At 57.0% G+C, this 26,628-nt stretch overlaps 2 protein-coding genes across 2 annotated transcripts; both read right to left on the bottom strand.

Annotated features, from left to right (window-relative positions):
- Positions 1–297: 297 nt before the first annotated feature.
- On the bottom strand, positions 298–13,007 carry AP1S1 (adaptor related protein complex 1 subunit sigma 1). The gene is made up of 5 exons (XM_084224444.1): positions 12,928–13,007; positions 11,450–11,628; positions 7,494–7,602; positions 5,335–5,472; positions 298–774 (listed from the first exon to the last, which is right to left on the bottom strand). Exons 1-5 carry the CDS (start codon positions 12,928–12,930, stop codon positions 727–729), a joined length of 477 nt encoding a protein of 158 aa, XP_084080570.1. The 5' UTR covers positions 12,931–13,007; the 3' UTR covers positions 298–726.
- A 740-nt stretch (positions 13,008–13,747) lies between these two features.
- SERPINE1 (serpin family E member 1) lies at positions 13,748–23,055 on the bottom strand (the record flags this gene model as incomplete). The annotated part of the gene is made up of 8 exons (XM_084224469.1): positions 13,748–13,785; positions 14,428–14,511; positions 15,262–15,348; positions 16,794–16,894; positions 17,954–18,152; positions 19,655–19,849; positions 20,782–21,012; positions 22,776–23,055. 8 exons carry the CDS (start codon positions 23,053–23,055, stop codon positions 13,748–13,750), a joined length of 1,215 nt encoding a protein of 404 aa, XP_084080595.1.
- Positions 23,056–26,628: the final 3,573 nt, after the last annotated feature.

Below are 26,628 nucleotides of genomic sequence, written 5' to 3'. Positions count from 1 at the left end.
AAATGACTAAAAAATTTTTTAAAAAAGACAAAAAAACCCCAAAAAATGACCAAAAAAAACCCCCAAAAATGACTAAAAAAAAAACCCAAAAAAATGACTAAAAAAACCCCAAAAAGGACAAAAAAAACCCCCAAAAAATGACCAAAAAAACCCCCCAAAAAGGACAAAAAAACCCCAAAAAAGGACAAAAAAACCCGAAAATCTCATTTTTTTTACCCCAAAAAAATCAGGAAGCTCAGCTCAATTCTCCACTCGATTTTATTCCAAATTAATTTCTTTTTTTTTTTTGGGGGGGAGAGGGGGTGGAATGGTCCATAATTAAAGGGGGGGAGGTCCCCAAAAAATCGGGGTGGGGTCCCCAAAGAATTTTTTATTTTTTTTAGGGGGGGGGTCCTCAAAAATTGGGGTGAAAAACTTGAATTTCCCCCCCAAAAAAAAAAGCAGCTGAAAATTTGTGGCCAATTTGAGGAGGGGGAGAAGGGGAAGAACCCCAAAATTTGAGATCCCAACCCCCCCTAAAAAAATTTGGGGATCCCCCCCCAAAAAAATTTCGGGCCCCCCCTTTCCTTTATAGATATATTTACAATTTGGGGGGGCCATAGGGGGGTCTCCCATCCCCTCCCCTCCCCCCCCAAATTTTTCTCCAGGCTGGGATTGGTCCCACGGTGTCCCCCAAAATTTTTTTGGGGTGGGGGGGATCCCCCAAAATTTTGGGGGGGGGGGGGGCTACGCCAGCCCCATTTCCTCCAGGACGCTCCGGGGGGATTCGTCCTCCTGTGGGGGAAAGAAAGGGTTAAATTTGGGGTGGGGGGTGGGGGAGAACCCCAAAATTTGGGGGGGGAGTGAACCCCAAAATTTGGGGGGGAAGAGGAGAAAATTTGGAGGGGAAGGGGGGAGTGAACCCCAAAATTTGGAGGGGGGAAGAGTCCAAAATTTGGGGGGGAAGGGGGGAGTGAACCCCAAAATTTGAGGGGGAAGAGCCCAAAATTTGGGGGGAAGGGGGGAGTGAACCCCAAAATTTTGGGGGGGAAGAGGACAAAATTTGGGGGGGAAAGGGGGAATGAACCCCAAAATTTGGAGGGGGAAGAGTCCAAAATTTGGGGGGAAGGGGGGAGTGAACCCCAAAATTTGAGGGGGAAGAGCCCAAAATTTGGGGGGAAGGGGGGAGTGAACCCCAAAATTTGAGGGGGGAATAAAGAGGGTGAACCCCAAAATTTGGAGGGGGGAAGAGTCCAAAATTTGGGGGGAAAGGGGGGAGTGAACCCCAAAATTTGGGGGGTGGAATGGAAGAACCCCCCCCCAAAATTTGGGGGTGAAAAGGGAGGATTGAACCCCAAAATTTTGGGGGGAAGGGGGGAGTGAACCCCAAAATTTGGGGGGGGAAGAGCCCAAAATTTGGGGGGAAAGGGGGGAGTGAACCCCAAAATTTGGGGAGTTCTGGGTGGGGGATAAAGGGAAATCCCCCCCAAAATTTGGGGGTGAAAAGGGAGGATTGAACCCCAAAATTTTTGGGGGAAGGGGGGAGTGAACCCCAAAATTTGGGGGGAAAAGGGGAAGTGAACCCCAAAATTTGGGGGGGAAAAAAGTCCAAAAATTGGAGGGGATAAAGGGGGGAGTGAACCCCAAAATTTGGGGGGGAAAGGGAGGATTGAACCCCAAAATCTGGGGGGGGAAGAGCCCAAAATTTGGGGGAAAGGGGGGAGTGAACCCCAAAATTTTTGGGGGTCTGGTCTGGGTGGGGCGGGAGGAACCAATCTCAAAATCTGGGGGGGTTGAACCCCAAAATTTGGGCGGAAAAGGGGGGAAATCTCCCCAGAATTTTCCATTTTTTTGGCGGGGGGGACATTTGGGGACACATTTGGGGACACATTTGGGGAGGGGGTGGCACAGGGGAGGTGACACTGGTGACGTCACATGTTGGGGGGGACATTTGGGGACACATTTGGGGACACTGGGGGGGTGTCACGTGTCCGGGGGGGTGACACGGGGGGGTGACACGGGAGGTGACACGGGTGAGGTGACACGGGAGGTGACACGGGGGGAGGTGACACGGGAGGAGGTGACACAGGAAGTGACACGGGGGGGTGACATGGGAGGTGACACAGGAGGTGACACGGGAGGTGACACGGGGGGTGACACGGGTGAGGTGACATGGGGGGGAGGTGACACAGGTGAGGTGACACTGGGGAGGTGACACAGGAGGTGACACGGGGGGGTGACATGGGAGGTGACACGGGGGGTGACACGGGAGGTGACACGGGGGAGGTGACACGGGGGGGAGGTGACACGGGGGAGGTGACACGGGGGGGGGGGGGGAGGTGACACGGGGGAGGTGACACGGCAGAGGTGACACTGCAGCGCCCGGTGACTCATTTCCCTGCAGCGCCCGAGGGGCCCCCCCGAGCTCTGCAGCAAAATGGGGGGGGGCTGGAACCAGTTTGGGGGGGTTTCAAACCAGTTTGGGGGGGCTGGAACCAGTTTGGGGGACTTCAATCCCAGTTTGGGGGGGCTCTGTCCCAGTTTGGGGGGAGTTCAATCCCAGTTTGGGTGGGCTAGAACCAGTTTGGGGGTCTCTGTCCCAGTTTGGGGGAGGTTAAAACCAGTTTGGGGGGCCTCTGTCCCAGTTTGCGGGGTTCAATCCCAGTTTGGGGGAGCTCTGTCCCAGTTTGGGGGGTTCTGTCCCAGTTTGGGGGGGGTTGAATCCCAGTTTAGCGGGGTTCAATCCCAGTTTGGGGGGGCTCTGTCCCAGTTGGGGGGGCTCTGTCCCAGTTTGGGGGGGCTCAATCCCAGTTTGGGGGGGCTCTGTCCCAGTTTGGGGGGGGTTCAATCCCAGTTTAGCGGGGTTCAATCCCAGTTTGGGGGACTGGAACCAGTTTGGGGGTCTCTGTCCCAGTTTGGGGGGGGTTCTGTCCCAGTTTGGGGGGTTCAATCCCAGTTTGGGGGGGCTCTGTCCCAGTTTGGGTGGTTCCATCCCAGTTTGGGGGGGGGGTTAATCCCAGTTTGGAACGATCCATCCCATTTTGGGGGTTCAACTCCCCCTCCCCAGGGATTTTTGGGGTCACCACGACCCCGTGGATGAACCACAAGAGATTTTTGGGGTCACCACGACCCTACAAGGTCCCCCCTGGATTTTGGGGTGTCCCCAACCCCTCCAGGAGGATTTTTTGGGGTTTTTGGGGTGTCCCCAACCCCTCCTGCTGGATTTTTTGGGATTTTTGGGGTGTCCCCAGCCCCTCCGGGTGGATTTTTGGGGTTTTTGGGGTGTCCCCAACTCCTCCCAGTGGATTTTTTGGGGTGGGTTTTTTGGGGTGGATTTTTGGGGTGGATTTTTTGGGGTGGATTTTTGGGTTGGATTTTTTGGGGTGGATTTTTTTGGGATGGATTTTTTGGGGTGGATTTTTTGGGGTTTTTGGGGTGTCCCGACCCCCTCCTGCTGGATTTTTTGGGGTGGATTTTTCAGGGTGGATTTTTTTGGGGTGGATTTTTTGGGGTTTTTGGGGTGTCCCCAGCCACTCTGATGGATTTTTGGGGTGGATTTTTGGGGTGGATTTTTTGGGTTGGGTTTTTTGGGTTGGGTTTTTCAGGGTTGGGTTTTTCAGGGTGGATTTTTTGGGGTGGATTTTTCAGGGTGGATTTTTTGGGGTGGATTTTTTGGGGTGGATTTTTGTGGTGGATTTTTTGGGGTGGATTTTTTGGGGTGGATTTTTGTGGTGGATTTTTTGGGGTGGATTTTTTGGGTTGGGTTTTTTGGGGTTTTTGGGGTGGATTTTTCGGGGTAGATTTTTCGGGGTGGATTTTTTGGGTTGGGTTTTTCAGGGTGGATTTTTCGGGTTGGATTTTTTGGGGTGCATTTTTCGGGTTGGATTTTTTGGGGTGGATTTCTGGGGTGGATTTTTTGGGTTGGGTTTTTCAGGGTGGATTTTTTGGGGTGGATTTTTTGGGGTGGGTTTCTTGGGTTGGATTTTGTCAGGGTGGATTTTTTAGGGTGGGTTTTCTGGGGTAGATTTTTTGGGGTGGATTTTTTAGTGTGGATTTTTTGGGGTGGATTTTTTGGGCTGGATTTTTTGGGGTGGATTTTTGGGGTGGATTTTTTGGGGTGGATTTTTTGGGGTGGATTTTTGGGGTGGATTTTTTGGGGTTGATTTTTTGGGGTGGATTTTTCGGGTTGGATTTTTCGGGGTGGATTTTTTGGGGTGGATTTTTCAGGGTGGGTTTCTTGGGTTGGATTTTGTCAGGGTGGATTTTTCAGGGTGGATTTTTTTGGGTGAATTTTTTGGGGTGGATTTTTTGTGGTGGGTTTTTCGGGGTTGATTTCTTGGGGTGCATTTTTGGGGTGGGTTTTTTGAGGTGGATTTTTTGGGGTGGATTTTTTGGGGTGGATTTTTTGGGTGGATTTTTCGGGGTGGATTTTTCGGGTGGATTTTTCAGGGTGGATTTTTTGGGATGGATTTTTCGGGGTGGATTTTTTGGGGTGGATTTTTTGGGTGGATTTTTCGGGGTGGGTTTTTTGGGTTGGGTTTTTCAGGGTGGATTTTTTGGGGTGGATTTTTTTGGGATGGATTTTTTGGGGTGGATTTTTTGGGGTGGATTTTTAGGGTGGGTTTTTTGGGGTGTGTTTTTTGGGTTGGATTTTTGGGGTTGGGTTTTTTGGGGTAGAATTCTTGGGGTGGATTTTTTGGGTTGGGTTTTTCAGGGTGGGTTTTTCAGGGTGGATTTTCTGGGGTGGATTTTCTGGGGTGGATTTTTTGGGCTGGATTTTTTGGGGTGGATTTTTTGGGGTGGGTTTCTTGTGGTGGATTTTTTGGGGTGGATTTTTGGGGTGGATTTTTTGGGGTGGATTTTTTTGGGATGGCTTTTTTGGGGTGGATTTTTGGGGTGGATTTTTTTGGGTGGATTTTTTGGGGTGGATATTTGGGGTGGGTTTTTTGGGGTGGATTTTTCAGGGTGGATTTTTAGGGTGGGTTTTTCGGGGTGTGTTTTTTGGGGTAGGTTTTTGGGTGGATTTTTCGGGGTGGATATTCAGGTTGGATTTTTTGGGCTGGGTTTTTTGGGGTGGATTTTTTAGGGTGGATTTTTTGGGGTGGATTTTTGGTGTGGATTTTTCTGGGTGGCTTTTCTGGGGTGGATTTTTTGGGGGGGATTTTTTTGGGGGTGGATTTTTGGGCTGGATTTTTTGGGCTGGATTTTTTGGGGTGGGTTTTTCAGGGTGGATTTTCTGGGGTGGATTTTTCGGGGTGGATTTTTGGGGTGGATTTTTCGGGCTGGGTTTCTTGGGTTGGATTTTTCGGGGTGGATTTTTTGGGGTAGGTTTCTGGGTTTTTGGGGTGTCCCCACCTCCTGCAGCAGGTCTGCCTGCTCGATGGCCTTGAGGACGCTTTTCTTGGAGGTGTCCTGGATCTCGCCGCCCATCACGAACTCGTCCAGGATGAAGTACGCCTTCTCGAAGTTGAAGATGATGTCCAGCTCACACACCTGCCACGAGGGGTTGGGGACATTGGGGTGGCCCTGGTGGCACTTGGGGTGGCCCTGGTGGCACTTGGGGTGGCCCTGAGGGGCTCCTGGTGGCACTTGGGGTGGTCCTGGTGGCCTTGAGAGGCTCCAGGTGGCATTTGGGGTGACCCTGGTGGCCCTGAGAGGGTGTCCCTGATGACCCCAGGATGTCCCCAGGGTGTCCCTGATGACCCTGGGGTGTCCCTGTTTACCCTGAGGTGTCCCTGATGTCCCCGGGGTGTCCCTGAGGTGTCCCTGAGATGTTTCTGGTGTCCCTGATGACCCCAGGATGTCCCCAGGGTGTCCCTGATGTCCCCAGGGTGTCCCTGATGACCCCAGGGTGTCTCTGAGATGTTTCTGGTGTCCCTGATGACCCCGGGATGACCCCGGGGTGTCCCTGAGATGTTTCTGCTGTCCCTGATGACCCCGGGATGTCCCCTGAGATGTCCCTGATGACCTCAGGGTGTCCCTGATGACCCCGGGGTGTCCCTGGTGACCCTGAGGTGTCCCTGGTGACCCCAGGACATCCCTGATGACCCCAGGATGTCCCCAGGGTGTCTCTGAGATGTTTCTGGTGACCCTGATGTCCCCGGGGTGTCTCTGAGGTGCCCCTGAGATGTTTCTGGTGACCCTGGTGACCCCAGGATGTCCCCGGGGTGTCCCTGATGACTCTGAGGTGTCCCTGATGTCCCCGGGGTGTCCCTGAGGTGTCCCTGAGATGTTTCTGCTGTCCCTGATGACCCCAGGATGTCCCCAGGGTGTCCCTGATGACCCCGGGGTGTCCCTGGTGACCCTGAGGTGTCCCTGGTGACCCCAGGACATCCCTGATGACCCTGAGATGTCCCTGATGACCCTGAGGTGTCCCTGATGACCCCGGGGTGTCCCTGATGACCCTGAGATGTCCCTGGTGACCCTGAGATGTCCCTGATGACCCTGAGGTGTCCCTGATGACCCCGGGGTGTCCCTGGTGACCTTGAGGTGTCCCTGGTGACCCCGGGGTGTCCCTGATGACCCCAGGACATCCCTGATGACCCCAGGGTGTCCCTGATGTCCCCGGGGTGTCCCTGAGGTGTCCCTGAGATATTTCTGGTGTCCCTGATGACCCCAGGATGTCCCCAGGGTGTTCCTGATGTCCCCAGGGTGTCCCTGATGACCCCAGGGTGTCTCTGAGATGTTTCTGGTGTCCCTGATGACCCCGGGATGACCCCGGGGTGTCCCTGAGATGTTTCTGGTGTCCCTGATGACCCCAGGCTGTCCCCAGGGTGCCCCTGGTGACCCCAGGACATCCCTGATGACCCCGGGATGTCTCTGAGATGTTTGTGGTGACCCTGATGACCCCAGGATGTCCCCAAGGTGGCCCTGATGACCCCGGGGTGTCCCTGGTGACCCCAAGGTGTCCCTGGTGACCCCAAGGTGTCCCTGGTGACCCTGAGATGTCCCTGATGATCCCAGGATGTCCCCAGGGTGTCCCTGATGACCCCAGGACATCCCTGATAACCCCAGGGTGTCCCTGAGATGTTTCTGGTGACCCTGGTGACCCTGGTGACCCCGGGATGTCCCTGAGGTGTTTCTGGTGACCCTGGTGACCCTGGTGACCCCGGGATGTCCCTGAGGTGTCTCTGAGATGTTTCTGGTGACCCTGGTGACCCCGGAGTGTCCCTGAGGTGCCCCTAAGATGTTTTTGGTGACCCTGGTGACCCTGGTGACCCCGGGATGTCCCTGGTGACCCTGAGATGTTTCTGGTGACCCTGATGACCCCAGGTAGTCCCTGAGGTGCCCCTGAGATGTTTCTGGTGACCCTGGTGACCCCGGGATGTCCCTGAGGTGCCCCTGAGATGTTTCTGGTGACCCTGATGACCCCGGGGTGTCCCTGAGGTGCCCCTGAGATGTTTCTGGTGACCCTGATGACCCCGGGGTGTCCCTGAGGTGTCCCTGAGATGTTTCTGGTGACCCTGGTGACCCCAGGATGTCCCCGGGGTGTCCCGGGCCGTGTCCCCACTCACGCTGCCGAAGTACTTGTCCAGCAGCTCCACGTAGCGGTGGATGAGCTCCAGCGTGATCAGCTCGTTGTCCTGGCCCTCGATGGCGCAGCAGAAGTAGAGGCTGGCGTACCTGGGGGACAACGCCGCCGTGGGGACGTCCCCAAGGCCACCAAAACCCAGCGGGACGGGGCCCCAAGGAGACACCACCACGGTCAAGCCAACCATGGTGGAGCCGTCATGGTCAGTCCAATCATGGTCAGTCCAACCATGGTCAACTCATGGAAGTCAATCCATCATGGTCAACCCATCATGGTCAGTCCACTCATGGTCAACCCATCATGGTCAGTCCAATCATGGTCAGTCCAATCATGGTCAAGCCAATCATGGTCAACTCATGAAAGTCAATCCATCATGGTCAACCTATCATGGTCAACCCATCATGGTCAGTCCAATCATGGTCAACTCAACCATGGTCAACTCATGAAAGTCAATCCATCATGGTCAGTCCACTCATGGTCAGTCCAATCATGGTCAAGCCAACCATGGTCAACTAATGAAAGTCAACCCATCATGGTCAGTCCACTCATGGTCAGTCCAATCATGGTCAACTCATGGAAGTCAATCCATCATGGTCAACCCATCATGGTCAGTCCAATCATGGTCAGTCCAATCATGGTCAACTCAACCATGGTCAGCTCATGAAAGTCAATCCATCATGGTCAACCCATCATGGTCAGTCCAATCATGGTCAACTCAACCATGATCAACTCATGAAAGTCAACTCATCATGGTCAACCTATCATGGTCAGTCCAATCATGGTCAACTCAACCATGGTCAACTCATGAAAGTCAACCCATCATGGTCAGTCCAATCATGGTCAGTCCAATCATGGTCAGTCCAATCATGGTCAATCCATCATGGTCAGTCCAACCATGGTCAACTCAACCATGGTCAGCTCATGAAAGTCAATCCATCATGGTCAACCTATCATGGTCAACCCATCATGGTCAGTCCAATCATGGTCAACTCATGGAAGTCAACCCATCATGGTTAACCTATCATGGTCAGTCCAATCATGGTCAAGCCAACCTTTGTCAGCTCATGAAAGTCAACCCATCATGGTCAATCCATCATGGTCAGTCCAATCATGGTCAGTCCAATCATGGTCAACCCAACCATGGTCACCTCATGAAAGTCAATCCATCATGGTCAGCGCAATCATGGTCAGTCCAATCATGGTCAGTCCAACCATGGTCAACTCATGAAAGTCAACCCATCATGGTCAACCCATCATGGTCAGTCCAATCATGGTCAACTCAACCATGGTCAACTCATGAAAGTCAATCCATCATGGTCAGTCCAATCATGGTCAGTCCAATCATGGTCAACTCATGAAAGTCAACCCATAATGGTCAACCCATCATGGTCAGTCCAACCATGGTCAACTCATGAAAGTCAACGCATCATGGTCAGTCCAATCATGGTCAACCCATCATGGTCAGTCCAATCATGGTCAGTCCAACCATGGTCAACTCATGAAAGTCAATCCATCATGGTCAATCCATCATGGTCAGTGCAATCATGGTCAACCCAACCATGGTCAGCTCATGAAAGTCAATCCATCATGGTCAACCCAACCATGGTCAATTCAACCATGGTCAACTCATGAAAGTCCATCCATGATGGTCAACCTATCATGGTCAGTCCAACCATGGTCAACTCATGAAAGTCAACCCATCATGGTCAACCCATCATGGTCAGTGCAATCATGGCCAGTCCAATCATGGTCAACCCAACCATGGTCAGCTCATGAAAGTCAATCCATCATGGTCAGTCCAATCATGGTCAACTCATGGAAGTCAATCCATCATGTTCAGTCCAATCATGGTCAGTCCAATCATGGTCAACTCATGAAAGTCAACCCATCATGGTCAGTCCAATCATGGTCAGTCCAACCATGGTCAACCCATCATGATCAGCCCGTCATGGTCAACTCATCATGGTCAATCCAACTGTGGTCAACCCATCATGGTCAAGCTAGCCATGGTCAACCTAAGCATGGTCACTTCATCATGGTCAACCCAACCATGGTGAACCCGATCATGGTCAGCTCATGAAGATCAACCCATGATGGTCAACCTAACCACGGTCAACCCATCATGATCAACTGACCATGGTCAACTGATCATGATCAACCTGTCATGGTCAGTCCAATCGAGGTCAACCCAACCATGGTCAAGCCAACCATGGTCAAGCCAACCATGGTCAACTCATCATGGTCAATTCATAAAGATCAAGCCACAATGGTCAACGCAACCATGGTCAACTGACCATGGTCAACCTGTCATGGTCAGTCCAATCATGGTCAACACAACCATGGTCAACTGACCATGGTCAACTCATCATGGTCAAGCCAACCACAGTCAAGCCAACCATGATCAACTCATCATGGTCAACCCAAGTGTGGTCAACCCATCACAGTCAAGCCAACCATGGTCACCTCATCATGGTCAAGTCAACCATGGTCGAGCCATTGTGGTCAACCCAACCATGGTCAACTCATCATGGTCAACCCAACTGTGGTCAACCCATCATGGTCACCTCATCATGGTCAACTCATCATGGTCAAGCCAACCATGATCAGCTCATGAAGGTCAACCCATCATGGTCAACCCAGGAAAGTCAACCCAACCATGGTCAGCCCAAACTTTGGTCAACCCATCATGGTCAACTCATGAAGGTCAACCCATCGTGGCCAACCCATCATGGTCAACTCACTATGGTCAACTCAACCATGATCAACTCATGAAGGTCAACCCATCATGGCCAACCCATCATGGTCAACCCAACCATGGTCAACTCATCATGGTCAACCCAACCATGGTCACCTCATCATGGTCAACCCAACTGTGGTCAACCCATCATGGCCAACCCAACTGTGGTCAACCCATCATGGTCACCTCATCATGGTCAACCCATCATGGTCAACTCATCATGGTCAAGCCAACCATGATCAGCTCATGAAGGTCAACCCATCATGGTCAACCCAGGAAAGTCAACCCAACCATGGTCAGCCCAAACTTTGGTCAACTCATCACGGTCAACTCACAATGGTCAACCCATCATGGCCAACCCATCATGGTCAACCCAACTGTGGTCAACCCATCATGGTCACCTCATCATGATCAACTCACCATGGTCAACTCAACCATGATCAGCTCATGAAGGTCAACCCATCATGGTCAACCCAGGAAAGTCAACCCAACCATGGTCAGCCCAAACTTTGGTCAACCCATCATGGTCAACTCATGAAGGTCAACCCATCATGGCCAACCCATCATGGTCACCTCATCATGGTCAACTCACCATGGTCAACTCAACCATGATCAACTCATGAAGGTCAACCCATCATGGCCGACCCATCATGGTCAACCAAACTGTGGTCAACCCATCACGGTCACCTCATCATGGTCAACTCACCATGGTCAACCCAACCATGGTCAACTCATGAAGGTCAACCCATGAAGGTCAACCCATCATGGTCAACTCACCATGGTCAACTCACCATGGTCAACCCAACCATGGTCACCACATCATGGTCAACCCAACTGTGGTCAACCCATCATGGTCACCTCATCATGGTCAACTCACCACGGTCAACTCAACCATGATCAACTCATGAATGTTAACCCATCATGGCCAACCCATTATGGTCAACACATCATGGTCAACCCATCATGGTCAACCCAACCATGGTCAACCCAACCATGATCAACTCATCATAATCAACTCAACCATGGTCAACCCATCATGGTCAACCCAACCACGATCAACCCCCCCATTTTTGGCTCAGAAAATCCCTTTTTTTTTTGCCGCGAAACTCCGTTTTTTTGTACACGCGCCCACTTTTCCCTCGACTTTTTTCTTTTTTGGCCACCAAACCTCATTTTTTACCACTTTAAAACTTTTTTTTTACCTCTTGTAGACCACCTTGAGGTCCCTCCACTCGAGGAAGCTGCACATTTTGGGTTTCCTGGCCAGCACCACCTGCATCAGCTCCCGCACCATCTTCTTCTTGTCCTTGTCAGCCGTGGCCAGGTACCACTTCTGCAGCCTCAGTTTCCCTTGGCGGCTGAACAGCAGCATGAACCGCATCTGGGGGGGCTGGGGGGTCACTGGGAGGGAACTGGGAGCGACTGGGAGGGACTGGGAGGGGGTTTGGGGGGCATTTAGGGGAGCTCTGGGGAGATTTTGGGGGGATTTGGGTGAGTTATGGGGGATTTGAGGTCACTGGGAGGGACTGGGATGAACTGGGAGGGGACTGGGAGAGGCTGGGAGGGAACTGGGAGAGACTGGGAGCAACTGGGAGATAACTGGGAGGGACTGAGATGGACTGGGAGGGGGTTTGTGGGGCATTTGGGGAGATTTTGGGGGGATCTGGGTGAGTTATGGGGGATTTGAGGTCACTGGGAGGGACTGGGAGGGACTGGGAGGGAACTGGGAGGGGACTGGGAGGGAACTGGGAGAGACTGGGAGCAACTGGGAGATAACTGGGAGGGACTGAGATGGACTGGGAGGGGGTTTGTGGGGCATTTGGGGAGATTTTGGGGGGATTTGGGTGAGTTACGGGGGATTTGAGCTCACTGGGAGGGACTGGGAGGGACTGGGATGAACTGGGAGGGACTGGGAAGGAATTGGGAGGGAACTGGGAGAGACTGGGAGCAACTGGGAGATAACTGGGAGGGACTGAGATGGACTGGGAGGGGGTTTGGGGGGCATTTGGGGAGATTTTGGGGGGATTTGGGTGAGTCATGGGGGATTTGAGGTCACTGGGAGGGACTGGGAGCAACTGGGAGGGAACTGGGAGGGGACTGGGAGAGGCTGGGAGCAGGTTTGGGGGGATTTGAGGAAAATTATGGGGAATTTTGGGGAGATTTGGGGAGATTTTGGAGAATTTGCGGAGATTTGGGGGAGTTTTGGGGAGATTTGGGGGGATTTTGGGGAGTTTTGGGGGGATTTAAGGTCACTGGGGGGACTGGGAGCAACTGGGATGGAACTGGGAGGGACTGGGAGGGACTTTGGGGGGATTTTGGGGAGTTTTGTGCAAGTTTTAGGGGGATTTGGGGGAATTTTGGGAGTCTGGGGGAATTTGGGGGAAATTAAGAGGGATTTGGGGTGGGTTTAAGGGAATTTTGGGGGGATTTGGGGTTTGAGGACCCCTTAAAGGGGGGGATCCCTTGGTGGGGGGAGGGGTCTGGAAAACCACGTGATACCCGGGGGGGGGGGAGGGGTGAGGTCACGTGGGATCGGACCCCGGGATGGTCTCGGGAGTTTCGCCGCCCCCCCCACCTTGCCAACCCGAGGTCACGTGCTCAAAGGTCAAAGGTCACGACCCCCCTCCCCAAATTTCCCGCCCCTCCCAAACCCACGTGACCTGCCGCGCCCGCCGCTCACCATAGCGCCGGGTCCGGGGGGAGGGGCCGCGGCCGAGGCCGGGGCCGGGGGCCGGGGATGGGTCGGGGGGGGATCCGGGAGGGGGTCCCGGAGGGGTCCCGGGGGTCGGGGGGGGTCGGACGGGGCCGCTCCGCGCCCTCCGGCAGCGCCGCGCCGGGCCCGCCGCTTCCGGGTGTGACGTCACCGCGCATGCGCCGGGGCGCGGCGTGTCGCCATGGCAACCGAAAAAGGGGCGTGATCTGGGGTGTGTTTTACCGCTGTGAGGGCGGGGGGTTTCCATAGCAACGGAGATAGGGCGGGACTTGTCGCCACGGCAACCGGGGTGCGCTTCCCGCCAAAGGGCGGGTGTTGCCGTGGTAACGGGGAAGGGGCGTGGTCTAACGCGAGGGGGCGGGGCTGTTACCGTGGCAACGCGGCGCTGGCGCGTAACGGTTGCTATGGGGTGTTGCTATGGTAACGAAAGGGGATTTTTTTTGGGGGGGGAAAGGGGAATTTGGGGTTCTGGGGTTGGAAATGCCCATGGGGACATGGTGGTGACGTCAAGGCCAGGACAGAGTGACCACATGGCCAGGTTTTGGGGTGACCCCCAAGATAGTTAATATATTTAATAAATTTATGATATTTAACGTATTTAATAAATTTATTAAATTTAATAGATTTATTATATATAATATATTAAACTCTTCCCAATAAATTACAGCTGCCCCCAGACCCCACAAGACCCCAATTTTGGGGTGACCCCAGTGTGGGGTGACTCCACTTTGGGGGTTTCCTCAGTTTTGCGGTGTCCCAATTTTGGGGTGTCCCAATTTTGGGGCGTTCAGGGCTCCGTCACCTGCCCCACGAAGAGAACGGTGCCTGTAGGGGGAGAGAGGGGGTCAGGGGCACCCCCAGACCCAAATTCGTGGGGCTGAGACCCCCCCCAAAATCCCCAAAATCCCCCAAAATTCCCCCAAGTTCCCCAAACACTCCAAATTCTCCCGAACCTCCCAAAAGTCTCGAATTCCCTCAAAAGCCCCAAAATTCCCCCAAGCCCCTGAATCACCCAAATCCACCCAAAATTCTCAAATCCCACCAAAATCCCTAAATCCCCCAAATCCTCCAATCCCTCCCAAATCCCTCAAAATCCCTCAAAATCCCCAAATCTCCCAAAATCCTCCAGAATTTTCCAAACCCCCCTAACCCCTAAATCCCCCCAAATCCTCCAAATCCCCCAAATCCCTCAAATCCCCCAAACCCCCCCGAACCTTCAAACTCTCCAAAATTCCCCAAATCCCCCAAATCCCCCCAAACCCCCCCACATCTTCAAACCCCCCAAATTCCCCAAAATCCCCTAAATTCCCCAAATCCCCCAAAACCCCTCAAATCCCCCAAAACCCCCCAAACCTTCAAATCCCCCCAAATTCCCCAAACTCCCCCTAATTCCCCAAATCCCCCCAAACCCCCCAAATTCCCCCAAAACCCCCAAATTCCCCCAAATTCCCCCCAAATCCCCCAAACCTGTGGGGCGGTGCCGGATGAGGAAGAGGAAGGGTCGATCCAAGATGATTTCAGGGGGGGCCATGCGGGAATAAACCACGGCAGCTGCGGGATGGGGGGGGAAAGTGAGACCCTCCCCAAAAACCCCAAAATCCCCCCAAATCCCCCCAAACCCCTAAACCCTCCAGTTTTCCCAAATACCCCAAAATTCTGCTAAAATTCTTCCAAAATCCCCCCTAAATTACCCCCAAATCTCCCAAAATTCCCCCAATACCCCAAACTCCTAAAAATCCCCCAAATTGCCCCAAATTGCCCCAAACTCCTCAAATCCCCCAAACCCCTAAACCACCAGAAATCCCCCAAATCCCCCAAATCCATCCAAATTCCCCCAAACCCCACAAATTGCCCCAAACTCCCCAAACCCTCCCAACTCCCAAAAATCCCCCCAAATTCTCCAAACCCCCCAAATTCCCAAAATGCCCCAAATGCCCCAAATTGCCCCAAACTCCCCAAATCCCCCCAAATCCATCCAAATTTCTCCAAAACCCCAAAATCCCCCAAAGCCCCAAAAATCCCCAAAGTCTCCCAATCCCTAAAATCCCCCAAAATTCCCCAAAGCCCCAAAAATGCCCCAAATCCCCCAAATCCCCAAAAATCCTCAAAATACCCCAAACACCCCAAAATCCTCAAAATCACCCCAAAACTCCCCAAATCCTCAAAATTCCCCAAACCCCCTCAACACAAAAATCCCTAAAAATCCCTCAAAACCCCCAAAGTTCCCCAAACCCCTAAAAATTCCCCCAAATGCCCCAAAATGCCCCAAAATGCCCCAAAATGCCCCAAAATGCCCCAAACCTGAGGCCGAGGCCGCCTCGGTGCCGTTTTCCGTCACCTCCATCCGAACCTTCTGCAGCACCGGGCCCAGCACCAGGTGCTCCTCACCTGGGAGGGGACATTTGGGGACATCAGGGACGTTGGGGACATTGGGGACACTGGGGGGATTTGGGGACATTGGGGACATTTGGCATATTTGGGGACATTAGGGACATTAGAGGGGTTGGGGACATTGGGCGGGTTGGGGACATTGGGGACATTGGGGACTGTGAGGATGTTGGGGACATTGGGGACATCAGGGACATTGGGGACACTGGAGGGATTTGTGGGATTGGGGACATTGGGGACATTGGGGACATTAAAGGGATTTGGGGACATTGGAGACACTGGGGACATTGGGGACATTTGGGGACATTGGGGACACTGGGGACACTGGGGACATTGGGGACATTTGGGGACATTGGGGACATTGTGGGGATTTGGGGACATTGGGGACATTGGGGGGATTTGGGGACATTGCAGGGATTTGGGGACATTGGGGACGTTGGGGACATTGGGGACACTGGGGGGATTTGGGGACATCGGGGACTTTGGGGACATTGGGGACATTGGGGGGATTGGGGACATTGGGGACATTGGGAACATTGGGGACATTTGGGGGATTTGGGACATTGGGGGGATTTGGGGACATTGCAGGGATTTGGGGACATTGGGGACATTAGAGGGGTTGGGGACATTTGGGGACATTGGGGACATCAGGGACATTGAGGACATTGGGGACACTGGAGGGATTTGTGGGATTGGGGACATTGGGGGACACTGGGGATATTTGGGACATTGGGGGGGTTGGGGACACTTGGGGACATTGGAGACATTGTGGGGATTTGGGGACATTGGGGACATTGGGGACATTAGAGGGGTTGGGGACATTTGGAACATTGGGGACATTGGGAACATTGGGGACATTGGGGACATTGGGGACATTGGGGACATCAGGGGTTTGGGGACATTGGGGGGGTTGGGGACATTGGGGACATCAGGGGGGTTAGGGACATCAGGGGCATTTGGGACATTTGGGGACACTGGGGACATTGCCGACATTGGGGACACTGGGGGGATTTGGGGACATTGGGGACATCAGGGGGTTGGGGACATTGGGGGGGTTGGGGACATTTGGGGACATTGGGGACTTTGAGGACACTGGGGACATCAGGGGAGCTGGGGACATCAGGGGCATTTGGGACATTTGGGGACATTGGGGACATGGAGGACGTTGGGGGGATTGGGGACGTTGGGGGGACATTGGGGGGACTTTGAGGACAGTGGGGACATTTTGGGGACATTGGGGACATTGGGGACATTTGGGGACATTTATGGGATTTGGGGGATTGGTGTCATTGGGGAACATTGTGGGGATTTGGGGACATTGGGGACACTGAGGACATTGGGTGGGTTGGGGACATTGGGGACATTTGCCTGATTTGGGGGATTTGGGGACATTTGGGGACATTTGGGGACGTTTGGGGACGTTTGGGGACATTTGGGGACGTTACCTGTCAGCGGGGAGAAGTCGGCGCGCTCGGGGTCGAAGAGGTCGAGGACCCCCAAGGCCTTGAGGGGACCCCGGAGGTCCCAGGAGGTCTCCAGGGAGAAGCTGCGGGAGGGTGGCAGTGTCACCAAGTGTCCCCAAGTGTCCTCCCAATGTCCCCAATCCCCCCAAGTGTCCCCAAGTGTCCCCAAGTGTCCCCCCAATGTCCCCAATCCCCCCAATGTCCCAATGTCCCCAGTCCCCCCAGTGTCCCCAACACCCCAAATGTTCCCACTGTCCCCCACTGTCCCCAATGTCCCCAAATGTCCCTATTGTCCCCATTGTCCCCAATGTCCCCCCTGTCCCCAAATGTCCCCAATGTCTCCAATGTCCTCAGTGTCCCCAAATGCGCCCAAATGTCCCCAATGTTCCTAAATGTCCCCAACCCCCCAAATGTTCCCAGTCCCCCAAATGCCCCCAATGTCCCCAATGTCCCCAATCCCCCAAATGTCCCCAGTGTCCCCAAATGTCCCCAGTGTCCCCCCAATGTCCCCAATGTTCCCAAATGCCCACACTGTCCCCAGTCCCCCAAGTGTCCCCAAATGTCCCCAATGTCCCCAAATGTCCCCAATGTCCCCAATGTCCCCAATGTCCCCAAATGCCCCCAATGTCCCCAATGTTCCCAATGTCCCCAGTCCCCCCCAATGTCCCCAATCCCCCCAATATTCCCAATGTCCCCACTGTCCCCAAATGTCCCCAATGTCCCCGGTGTCCCCAATATCTCCAATGTCCGCAATCCCCACAATGTCCCCAATTCCCCCAGTGTCCCCAAGTGTCCCCAATGTCCCCAACCCCCCAATGTCCCCAATGTCCCCGATGTCCCCAATGTTCCCCAACACCCTAATGTCCCCAATGTCCCCACTGTCCCCAAATGCCCCCAGTATCCCAAATGTCCCCAATCCCAACAATGTCCCCAATGTCACCAATGTCCCCAACCCCCCAATCCCCCCAATCCCCCCAATGTCCTCAATGTCCCCAATGTCCCCAATGTCCCCAACCCCCCTCAATGTCCCCAATGTCCCCAATGTCCCCAACCCCCCCAATGTCCCCAATGTCCCCAATCCCCCCAATCCCCCCAGATGTCCCCAATGTCCCCAATGTCCCCAAATGTCCCCTCCCTCTCACCGCGGCAGCACCAGCACGCGGGGGGCGGGGCGCAGCTGTGTCACCCAGCCGGTGACAGCGGCGGCGTCCAGCAGTGGCACCAGGGTGACAAGGGGGACGTGGCGCTCCAGGGGTGCCACCAGCAGCAGGGCCACCTCCCCCCCCGCGTAGGGGACCTCGGCCACCGTGAACGGGACCCCCCCGGGGGTCACAAAGTCACCTGGGGGGGGACATCGGGGGGGAGGGGTGAGAGGGGACGCGGGGACAGGCAGGGGGACACGGGGTGGTGGCACTGGGACAGACAGGGGGACTTAGGGTGACACAGGTGACACACAGGTGACACACAGGTGCCACACAGATGACACAGGGTTTGACAGGTAACACAGGTGACACCCAGATGACACACAGGTGACACAGATGACACAGGTGACAGAGGTGACAGAGGTGACACACAGGGGACACTCAGGTGACACAGGTGACACAGGTGACACACAGGTGACACACAGGTAATACAGGTGACACACAGGTGACACAGGTGACACACAGGTGCCCCACAGGTGACAGAGGTGCCCCAGGTGACACACAGGTGACAGAGGTGACGCAGGTGGCACAGGTGACACACAGGGACACACAGGTAACACAGGTAACACAGGTGACACAGGTGACACACAGGTGACACACAGGTGACACACAGGTGACACAGGGGTTGACAGGTGACACAGGTGCCACACAGGTGCCACAGGTGACACACAGGTGACACAGATAGCACAGGTGACACACAGGTGACACACAGGTGCCATACAGGTGGGACAGGTGACACACAGGTGACACACAGGTGACAGAGATGACACAGGTGACACACAGGGACACAGATAACACAGGTGACAGAGAGGTGACACAGGTAACACACAGGTGGGACAGGTGACACAGGTGCCACAGGTGCCACACAGGTGACACACAGGTGCCACAGGTGCCACACAGGTGACACACAGGTGCCACACAGGTGACAGAGATGACACAGGTGACACACAGGAACACAGATAACACAGGTGACACAGGTGCCACACAGGTGCCACACAGGTGGGACAGGTGACACACAGGTGCCACAGGTGCCCCACAGGTGACAGACGTGACACAGATGACACACAGGTGCCGTGCAGGTGCCACAGGTGACACACAAATGACACAGGTCACACACAGGTGACAGAGATGACACAGGTGACACACAGGGACACAGATAACACAGGTGACAGAGAGGTGACACAGGTAACACACAGGTAACAGAGGTGACACACAGGTGACACACAGGTAACACAGATGACACAGGTGACACACAAATGACACAGGTGACACAGGTGACACACAGGTGACATAGGTGACACACAGGTGCCATGCCGGTGCTACAGGTGACATACAAATGACACAGGTGACACACAGGTGACACACAGGTAACACAGGTAACACAGGTGACACACAGGTGACAGAGGTGACACAGGTGACACACAGGTGCCACAGGTGACACACAGGTGCCCCACAGGTGATGGAGGTGACACAGGTGACACACAGGTGACACAGGGGTTGACAGGTGACACAGGTGGCACAGGGAGGTGAGACACAGGTAACAGAGGTGACACACAGGTAACACAGATGACACAGGTGACACTCAGGTGACACTCAGGTGGCAGAGATGACACAGGTGTCCCCGGTGTCCCCGTGTCTCACCACACGGCAGCCGCAGCGTGGCCTCCATCATGGTGGCGCTGCCCCAGGTGCCGCCGGGCCGCAGGAAGGGGCGGGCGCGGCTGGCGCGGGCCGGGAACGGGACCCCCCAGAGCCCCCCGAAGAACTCGGCGCTGGCCACCAAGAGCCGGACACGGGGGGACAGCGCCCCGGGGGCCACCAGGCCGGACACCAGCCCTGAGGGGACACCGCGGGGTCACCGGGGACGGGAAAGGGAGGTGAGGGTGAAAAATCACCATTGAGACCCAAAAAATCCCCTTTGAGCCTAAAAAAATCCCCATTGAGCCCCAAAAATCCCCTTTGAGCCTAAAAAAATCCCATTGAGCCCCCCAATAAAGGGATCCTGGGGGTCCCCTCCCCAAATCCCCAATCCCGGGGGTCCAACACCCCAAATCCCCAAATCCCGGGGGTCCCACACCCCAAATCCCCGATCCCGGGGGTCCCGCACCCCATATCCCCAATCCCGGGGGTCCCCCCACCCCAAATCCCCAAATCCCGGGGGTCCAACACCCCAAATCCCCAATCCCGGGGCTCCCCCTTCCCCAAATCCCCGATTCCGGAGGTCCCACACCCCAAATCCCCAAATCCCGGGGCTCCCCCCTCCCCAAATCCCCAAATCCCGGGGGTCCCACAACCCTCCCCAAATCCCCAAATCCCGGGGCTCCCCCTCCCCAAATCCCCAAATCCCGGGGGTCCCACACCCCAAATCCCGGGGCTCTCCCTCCTCAAATCCCCAAATCCCCAAATCCCCAAATCCCGGGGCTCCCCCCTCCCCAAATCCCCAAATCCCGGGGGTCCCACAACCCTCCCCAAATCCCCAAATCCCGGGGCTCCCCCTCCCCAAATCCCCAAATCCCGGGGGTCCCACACCCCAAATCCCGGGGCTCTCCCTCCTCAAATCCCCAAATCCCCAAATCCCCAAATCCCGGTGCTCCCCCCTCCCCAAATCCCCAATCCCGGGAGTCCCCCACCCCAAATCCCCAAATCCCGGGGGTCCCACACCCCAAATCCCCAAATCCCCAAATCCCCAAATCCCGGGGTCCCCCCTCCCCAAATCCCCAAATCCCGGGGCTCCCCCCTCCCCAATTCCCCAACCCCGGGGGTCTCACCGCGGGTCCTCTGGCGGGCCCAGGCGTTGAGGACCCTCGTGGCCCCCTCCCCATTTCCGAGCTCCAGGCGGGCGAGGCTGCGGGGTCCCAGGGCCCGCCGGAGCCGCGGCACGAAGCCCCCCCGCAGGGTCACCCCGGGGGCGACAAAGAGACCCTGGGCCACCTCCAGGGTGTGGCCGCGACCCCGCAGCGCCCGGCGCAGCCCCCGCAGCTGGGCCGAGACCCCCGGGCCTGCGGGGAAAGCGGGGAAACTGAGGCACGGGCGGGGAAACTGAGGCACGGACGGAGGGGAAAGTGAGGCACGGATGGCGGGGAAAGTGAGGCACGGACAGGGAAATTGAGGCACGGAGGGGGAAACTGAGGTTCGGGGGGGAAACTGAGGCACGGACGGAGGGGAAACTGAGGCACGGATGGAGGGGGAAAGTGAGGCAGCACGGACCGGGAAACTGAGGCACGCGCGGGGAAAGTGAGATATGGATGGGGAAACTGAGGCACGGACAGAGGGGGAAACTGAGGCACGGAGGGGGAAACTGAGGCACGGACAGAGGGCGAAACTGAGGCACGGGCGGGGAAAGTGAGGCACGGACAGGGAAACTGAGGTACGGATGGGGAAACTGAGGCACGGACAGGGAAACTGAGGCACGGAGGGGGAAACTGAGGTTCGGAGAGGAAACTGAGGCACGGACGGAGGGGGAAACTGAGGCACGGACAGGGAAACTGAGGCACGGGGGGGAAACTGAGGAACGGAGGGGGAAACTGAGGCACAGACGGAGGGTGAAACTGAGGCACGGACGGAGGGGAAACTGAGACAGGGAGGGGGAAACTGAGGCACGGACGGAGGGGAAACTGAGGCACGGATGGAGGGGGAAACTGAGGCACGGGGGGGAAACTGAGGCACGGACGGAGGGGGAAACTGAGGCATGGAGGGGGAAACTGAGGCACGGAAGGGGAAAGTGAGGCATGGACAGGGAAACTGAGGCACGGACGGGGAAACTGAGGAACGGGCGGGGAAACTGAGGCACGGATGGGGAAACTGAGGCACGGACAGAGGGGGAAACTGAGGCACGGATGGAGGGGGAAAGTGAGGCACGGGCGGGGAAAGTGAGGCACGGAGGGGAAACTGAGGCACGGACGGGGAAACTGAGGAACGGAGGGGGAAACTGAGGCACGGACGGGGAAACTGAGGCACGGAGGGGGAAACTGAGGCACGGACAGAGGGCGAAACTGAGGCACGGGCGGGGAAAGTGAGGCACGGACAGGGAAACTGAGGTACGGATGGGGAAACTGAGGCACGGACAGGGAAACTGAGGCACGGATGGGGAAACTGAGGCACGGAGGGGGAAAGTGAGATATGGATGGGGAAACTGAGGCATGGAGGGGGAAACTGAGGCACGGACGGAAGGCGAAACTGAGGCACGGAGGGGGAAACTGAGAAAGGGAGGGGGAAACTGAGGCACGGATGGAGGGGGAAAGTGAGGCAAGGACAGGGAAACTGAAGCACGGAAGGGGAAACTGAGGCACGGACCGGGAAACTGAGGCACGGAGGGGGAAACTGAGGTTCGGGGGGGAAACTGAGGCACGGACGGAGGGGAAAACTGAGATATGGATGGGGAAAGTGAGGCACGGATGGGGAAACTGAGGCACGGACGGAAGGGGAAAGTGAGGCACAGAGGGGAAACTGAGGCACGGAGGGGGAAACTGAGGCACGGGCGGGGAAACTGAGGCACGGAGAGGGAGACTGAGGCACGGAGGGGAAACTGAGGCATGGAGGGGGAAACTGAGGCACGGAGGGGGAAAGTGAGGCACGGAGGGCGACCCCGCCCCCCTGCCATGGGGACAGGGACACCAGAGTGTCCCCAATGGGGACAATGACCTCAAACCCACCCCCCCTCCATGGTGACAATGACCTCAAGGTGTCCCCAGTGGTGACAATGACCTCTAACCCCCCCCTTATTGTGACAGTGTCCCCAGGTGTCCCCTCCGTGTCCCCTCACCGTCGATGCTGAAGCCGGTGGCCTCCTCCAGCTGCCGCCGGCCCCTCCCGGCCGTGGCCACCTGCAGGGCCACCAGCACCGAGGTGGCCCCGTAGGGTGACAAGATGACATTGGTGTCACCTCGGTCCGCCAGCGCCGCCCGGAACAGCCGCAGCCCAAAATCTGTCACCAGCTGGGACACCCCGGCCGGTTCTGGTGGCTCTGAGCCCGCCAGGGCCACCAGGGCCACCAGGGCCACCAGGGTCACCAGGGTCATCAGGGTCATCAGGGTCACGTGCATCCTGGAGGGACATGGGGACACTGGGGTCACTGGGGACACTGGGGACACTGGGGGTGATGGGGCAGCCCCCTCCCGCTCCCAGGGGACACCAGGGTGACACCTGGGGTGGCACCAGGGGTGGGGACAGTGCTGGTGTCACCCTCAGTCCTAATCCCAATCCTAAACCGAGTCCCAGTCCCAATCCCAGTCCTGGTGTCACCCCCAGTCCCAGTCCCAGTCCCAGTCCCAGTCCTGGTGTCACCCCCAGTCCCAGTCCCAGTCCCAGTCCCAGTCCCAGTCCCAGTCCCAGTCCTGGTGTCACCCCCAGTCCAGCCCCAGTCCCAGTCCCAGTCCCAGTCCCAGTCCCAGTCCCAGTCCCAGTCCCAGTCCCAGTCCTGGTGTCACCCCCAGTCCAGCCCCAGTCCCAGTCCCAGTCCCAGTCCAGTCCCAGTCCAGTCCCAATCCCAGTCCAGTCCCAGTTCCAGTCCAGGTCCCAGTCCCAGTCCCAGCCCCAGTCCAGTCCCAGTCCAGTCCCAGTCCCAGTCCCAGTCCCAGTCCCAGTCCCAGTCCAGTCCCAGTCCAGTCCCAATCCCAGTCCCAGCCCCAGTCCCAGTCCCAGTCCCAGTCCCAGTCCCAGTCCCAGTCCCAGTCCCAATCCCAGTCCCAGCCCCAGTCCCAGTCCCAGTCCCAATCCCAGTCCAGCCCCAGTCCCAGTCCCAGTCCAGCCCCAGTCCCAGACCCAGTTTCACTCCCAGTCCCAATCCCAGTCCCAGTCCCAATCCCAGTCCCAGTCCCAATCCCAGTCCCAGTCCCAGTCCCAGTCCCAGTCCTAGTCCCAGTCCCAGTCCAAATCCCAATCCCAGTCCCCGTCCCAATCCCAGTCCCAGTCCCAGTTCCAGTCCAGTCCCAATCCCAGACCCAGTTTCACCCCCAGTCCCAGTCCCAATCCCAATCCCAGTCCCAGTCCCAATCCCAGTCCCAGTCCCAGTCCCAGTTCCAGTCCAGTCCCAGTCCCAATCCTAATCCTAGTCCCAATCCCAGTCCCAATACCAATTCCATTCCCAGTCCCAATCCTAATCCTAGTCCCAATCCCAGTCCCAGTTTCACCCCCAGTCCCAGTCCCAGTCCCAATCCCAATCCCAATCCCAGTCCCAGTCCCAGTCCCAATCCCAGTCCCAGTCCCAGTCCCAGTCCCAGTCCCAGTCCCAGTTCCAGTCCAGTCCCAGTCCCAATCCTAATCCTAGTCCCAATCCCAGTCCCAGTCCCAATTCCATTCCCAGTCCCAGTCCCAGTCCCAATCCCAGTCCCAGTCCCAGTTCCATTCCCAGTCCCAGTCCCGCTGTCCCCTCACCTCTCTCTGGTCTCAGTTCCGGTTCCGTTGTCCCAGAATCAGCTCCGGTTCTGCTCCCGGTATCCCGGTCCCAGTCCCGTCTCACTCCCAGTATCCCGGTACTGGTACTGGTCTCACTCCCAGTATCCCGGTACTGGTGCTGGTCTCACTCCCAGTATCCCGGTACCGGTCCTGTCTCACTCCCAGTATCCCGGTACTGGTACTGGTCTCACTCCCAGTATCCCGGTACTGGTACTGGTCTCACTCCCAGTATCCCAGTATCCCAGTCCCAGTCTCGGTCCTGCTGTCCCGGTTCCGATCCTGATCCCAGTCCTGATCCTGGTCCCGGTGTTTTAATCCCGGTTCTGATCCCGGTCCCGATGTCCCGGTTCTGATCCCGAACCCGGTCCCGGCCCCAGTCCCGATGTCCCGGTCTCACTCCCGCTGTCCCGTCCCGGATCCCGATCCCGGTGTTTTAATCTCGGACCCGATGTCCCGGTTCCGATCCCGTTCCCGATGTCCCGGTCCTGATGTCCCCGGTCCCGATGTCCCGGTTCCGATCCCGTTCCTGATGTCCCGGTCCCGGTCCCGGTCTCTCTCCCGGTGTCCCGGTTCTGATGTCCCGTTCCCGATCCCGGTCTCGGTGTTTTAATCTCGGACCCGATGTCCCGGTTCCGATTCCGATGTCCCGGTTCTGATCTCGGTCCCGGTTCCGATCCCGTTCCGGTTGTCCCGGTCCCGGTCCCGTCTCTGGAGCCGCCTCCGGCCCCGCCGGCGCCTTTAAAGGGCGGGGCGGGGGCGGGACAAAGAGGGAGGGGGGGATTTCCACTGGTGTCCCCCCCTGACGTCACCACCCGTGTCCCGTGTCCCCTCCCATGACCCCTCTGTGACCCCCCGGGTGTCCCCATCATGTCCCCTCTGTGACCCCCGTGACCCCCGCCCCGTGTCCCTTTCCGTGTCCCCCATGTCCCCCGTGACACCCCCCATGTCCCCCCCATGTCCCTGGGTGTCCCTCCCATGTCCCTGGGTGTCCCCATCATGTCCCCTCTGTGACCCCCGCCCCGTGTCCCTTTCCGTGTCCCCCATGTCCCCCCCATGTCCCTGGGTGTCCCCATCATGTCCCCCCTGTGTCCCCCGTGACCCCCGCCCCGTGTCCCTTTCCGTGTCCCCCATGTCCCCCCCCATGTCCCCCCCATGTCCCTGGGTGTCCCCATCATGTCCCTGGGTGTCCCCATCATGTCCCCCCTGTGTCCCCCGTGACCCCCGCCCCGTGTCCCTTTCCGTGTCCCCCATGTCCCCCCCCATGTCCCCCCCATGTCCCTGGGTGTCCCCATCATGTCCCTGGGTGTCCCCATCATGTCCCCCCTGTGTCCCCCGTGTCCCCCGCCCCGTGTCCCTTTCCGTGTCCCCCTGTGTCCCCCCGTGTCCCCTGGCTGTCCCCTGGCTGTCCCCCCCCCCGCCCCGCTGTCACCCTGGGGTGACACCATGTCCCTCCCATGTCCCCTGTGACCCCGGTGACCTTTGTGTCCCCTGGCTGTCCCCTGGCTGTCCCCTGGCTGTCCCCTGTGCCCTTTGTGACCCCCCCATGTCCTCTGGCTGTCCCCTGGCTGTCCCCTGGCTGTCCCCTGGCTGTCCCCTGTGCCCTTTGTGACCCCCCCCATGTCCCCTGGCTGTCCCCCGGCTGTCCCCTGTGACTTTTGTGTCCCCTGGCTGTCCCCTGTGCCCTTTGTGTCCCCTGGTTGTCCCCCGGCTGTCCCCTGTGATCTTTGTGTCCCCAGCTGTCCCCCGGCTGTCCCCTGTGATCTTTGTGTCCCCAGCTGTCCCCCGGCTGTCCCCTGTGATCTTTGTGTCCCCAGCTGTCCCCCGGCTGTCCCCTGTGACCTTTGTGTCCCCTGGCTGTCCACTGGCTGTCCCCTGAGCCCTTTCTGTCCCCTGGCTGTCCCCTGGCTGTCCCCTGGCTGTCCCCTGTGACCTTTGTGACCCCCCCATGTCCCCTGGCTGTCCCCTGTGCCCTTTGTGTCCCCTGGCTGTCCCCTGGCTGTCCCCTGTGCCCTTTGTGTCCCCTGGCTGTCCCCTGGCTGTCCCCTGTGCCCTTTGTGTCCCCTGGCTGTCCCCAGCTGTCCCCTGGCTGTCCCCTGTGACCTTTGTGTCCCCCCCATGTCCCCTGGCTGTCCCCTGGCTGTCCCCTGTGACCTTTGTGTCCCCTGGCTGTCCCCAGGCTGTCCCCAGCTGTCCTCTGGCTGTCCCCTGGCTGTCCCCAGCTG

Source organism: Fringilla coelebs (genome assembly GCF_963513975.1).
Source record: "Fringilla coelebs genome assembly, chromosome: 38".
Classification (NCBI taxonomy): Eukaryota; Metazoa; Chordata; class Aves; order Passeriformes; family Fringillidae; genus Fringilla; species Fringilla coelebs.
The sequence above is the reverse complement of the archived record's forward strand: the minus strand, read 5'-3'. Positions and strand labels throughout refer to the sequence as shown.

What these genes read in the sequence shown, in the direction of transcription:
- AP1S1 (XM_084224444.1), bottom strand. An exon ending in CTCAAGGTGGTCTACAAGAG is followed by an intron (nt 7,603 to 11,449) that starts GTAAAAAAAAAG and finishes GTTGTCCCCCAG; the next exon opens with GTACGCCAGCCTCTACTTCT. An exon ending in AGGCAGACCTGCTGCAGGAG is followed by an intron (nt 775 to 5,334) that starts GTGGGGACACCC and finishes TTTCCCCCACAG; the next exon opens with GAGGACGAATCCCCCCGGAG.